General features: G+C 33.8%; 1 protein-coding gene across 1 annotated transcript; it reads left to right on the top strand.

Moving 5' to 3' along the window:
• Positions 1–669: 669 nt before the first annotated feature.
• On the top strand, positions 670–1,881 carry LOC113326155 (norreticuline-7-O-methyltransferase-like). The gene is made up of 2 exons (XM_026573932.1): positions 670–1,474; positions 1,624–1,881. The coding sequence occupies exons 1-2, from the start codon at positions 698–700 to the stop codon at positions 1,879–1,881; spliced, it is 1,035 nt and encodes a 344-aa protein (XP_026429717.1). The 5' UTR covers positions 670–697.
• Positions 1,882–2,942: the final 1,061 nt, after the last annotated feature.

The raw sequence follows: 2,942 nt of genomic DNA, 5'->3' as shown, positions 1-2,942 counted from the left end.
TAAAAAAGTCAATGGATAGGATTTAGGATATATGAAATTTAATTTGAGTGGTACTTAGGATAATTGGGGATAGGAATTAAGGAGGATGGGAAATAGGAAATATAAAGATAGGAAATAGGGAAAACCAAAATTTTAAGGATATGTATTCCTTAATTATACGTTAGTAATTTTCTTTTCTTTTTTTCTGTAAAAATATTATTACCTGAAACTTCCTGAATCTATTTTAAAAAGGAAATATAATTTTCTTTATTATATTTTAATTATTTGATTGATTGATATAATAGGAAATGGAAAAAAAAGGAAAAACAAATCTCTAAAATTTTCATCCTAATGAAATAAAATTTGAAAAAAAAATGAAATAATTATATAAGTGGAAAATTTTTATAATTAGGGAAAAACATAAAAGGAAAGAAGCATTAATTTTCTTATGGTTAGTGGAAAAACTTAACAATAATTATATAAGTGGACACATAAAATAATGAAGTTTTAATTTTCTTATGGTTTTGCTGTGCCCACTACTTTTGAGATTGCCGTGCTCACTACTTTTAAAATACTAATGATTCATAAGGAAAGCGAGTTTTCTGTTGCCGTGGCAAAGAATTGTGTATATAATGTACTCCAGAAACATCTCATACGCATCAACAAAAACAACAACTGAACTTTTTCTAGAGAGAATCAGAAACACCCAGAGAGAAAGATGGAAGTAGTTAGCCAAAATGATCAAGAAAATCAAGCAATTATCTGGAACCAAATTTATGGTTTTTCGGGATCCTTACTTCTCAAATGTGCAGTTCAGTTAAAGATTGCTGAAACTATTCATAACCATGGCGCACCCATATCTATATCCGAGTTAGCTGCTAAACTTCCAATTGATCAACCCGTTAACATGGACCGTTTGTACCGTGTGATGCGTTACTTAGTTCACATGAAACTTTTCAACAAGGAAATTATCTCTACACTTAATGGTGGAACCATCCATGTAACGGAGAAATACTCATTAGCTCCACCGGCGAAATACCTCATAAGAGGGTCTCAACAATCAATGGTTCCTGCAGTTTTATCAATAACTGATAAAGATATATTTTCTGCATGGCAAATTTTAAATGACAGTTTAACCGGTAACTGTAACGTTTTCGAGAAAGCTTTAGGAAAGGACATTTCTGTTTATATGAGTGAAAATCCTGAAATGAATGAAAATATTAGGGGAGCAATGGCTTTCAATAGTGGATTAATTACTTCAGCTTTGGTTAAAGAGTGCAAAAGTGTTTTTGGTGATGAAATTAAAACACTAGTTGATGTTGGTGGTGGAACTGGTACTGTAGTCACAGCAATTTCGAAAGCGTTCCCGAATATTAAGTGCACGCTCTTTGATCTTCCTCATGTTATAGCTATATCTCATGATATTCCAACTGTTACAAAAAATTCAGGAGATATGTTCAAGTCTATTCCTAGTGCTGATGCGATCTTCATGAAGGTAATTATTGTTGTTTTTTAATTTATTTATTATGAAGATTTGTGGGTGTTTTTTTTTATCTTGCTCATTTTATATCAGATGCACCTCAGTTGGTTAGTCTAATGTTAGCTAATATGGTTTTAACTGCTGATTCACGTAAAACGTTTCAGAACATCCTTCATGACTGGGATGATGATGAAGCTATTCAAATTCTAAAGCGATGCAAAGATGTACTGTCACCAGGTGGGAAGCTTATTATCGTTGAAATGGTATTGGACGTGGATTCGGTTCATCCGTATTCCAAACTTAGACTCACATCTGATATAGATATGATGGTTAACACCGGAGGTAAAGAGAGAACCGAAAAGGAATGGAAGAAACTTTTTGATGAAGCAGGTTTTGGTAGTTGCAAAATTACTCAAATGTGAGCAGGTTTTGCAGCTCAATCTGTAATTGAGGTGTTTATCAATGTCAATGATGATGTTGAAGAATAAGAGTTTATCCTATTCGGAGGCCCAGACTTTGTTGTTAGAATTGCATAAATAAGGCGTACAGCGACCCTTTCTTTGTTGTTAGGAAACTGTTGTATGATTTTCATGAAATTCCGTAGTATGTTTGGCAACGTTATAATTTAGTAGCATTAAAGTTTGTTAGGATCTTTCTGTTTGATGGCAGTAGGCTGGGGCTCAACCTCCTTGATTATTATCTGTTGTATGGTCTGATTTTACGCTTATTATAAAATGCATGCTTCAATACCAATGTTACAGTAATTTGTTTGACTTACATGTGACTCGACACTAATACAGAAAATAATTAAATGAGCAGATGTTTAACTTACGTGTCTTACGAGAAGTTTAAGATCCTGCACTTTATAAGTCTTTATAAGTCTTAGATAATTCTAACTTTGCAAGCTGGTTTGCGAGGTTAGTTAGGCCAATGGACATCAATATCAATATGGTGATTCAGTGTTGTCCTAGTACCGTAGAGATTTTGGAAGGATGTTGACTGTGGAAGAACGTGATTTGCAAGAGAGTTGTTTCTTTTGAAGCAACAATGTTCATCGTTTTCGATTCAGAGAAGGTAGTCCATTAACGTACTTCTTTAAAATTTCAGTAAGTTGATGAGTGACTTTCTTGGATGCGGGAGAAGTTGTTAAGGGCAAAGAGCAAGCTGTTACTACTGTGTTGTTTTCTAGATATACATGACACGCTGGTACAATTTAATGTGATCGGGTTGAAGGGTTGTATATATCTAAAACAACGGGAAATCTGGAAATAATAATCCGGATGTAAGAAGTTATTCAAGGCGAGGTCTGAATATAATACTGGTGTAGCTGGAAGAAATATTCTCCAAAGCTTAAAGCCAAGGAGAATTGTGAGTCAAATATGGTGATAATTGTAGAAGCATCTGATACAGGAGAAGTGTGGGAGATCACACGTGGTGATCATTGCAAAGTGTGGTTCTTTGATTCAATTTTTTCTTTTCATAT

The sequence above is a fragment of the Papaver somniferum genome, unplaced genomic scaffold (assembly GCF_003573695.1).
Source record: "Papaver somniferum cultivar HN1 unplaced genomic scaffold, ASM357369v1 unplaced-scaffold_10, whole genome shotgun sequence".
Taxonomy (NCBI): Eukaryota; Viridiplantae; Streptophyta; class Magnoliopsida; order Ranunculales; family Papaveraceae; genus Papaver; species Papaver somniferum.
Note: the sequence above shows the minus strand (reverse complement) of the source record. Positions and strands in the feature narration are given on the sequence as shown.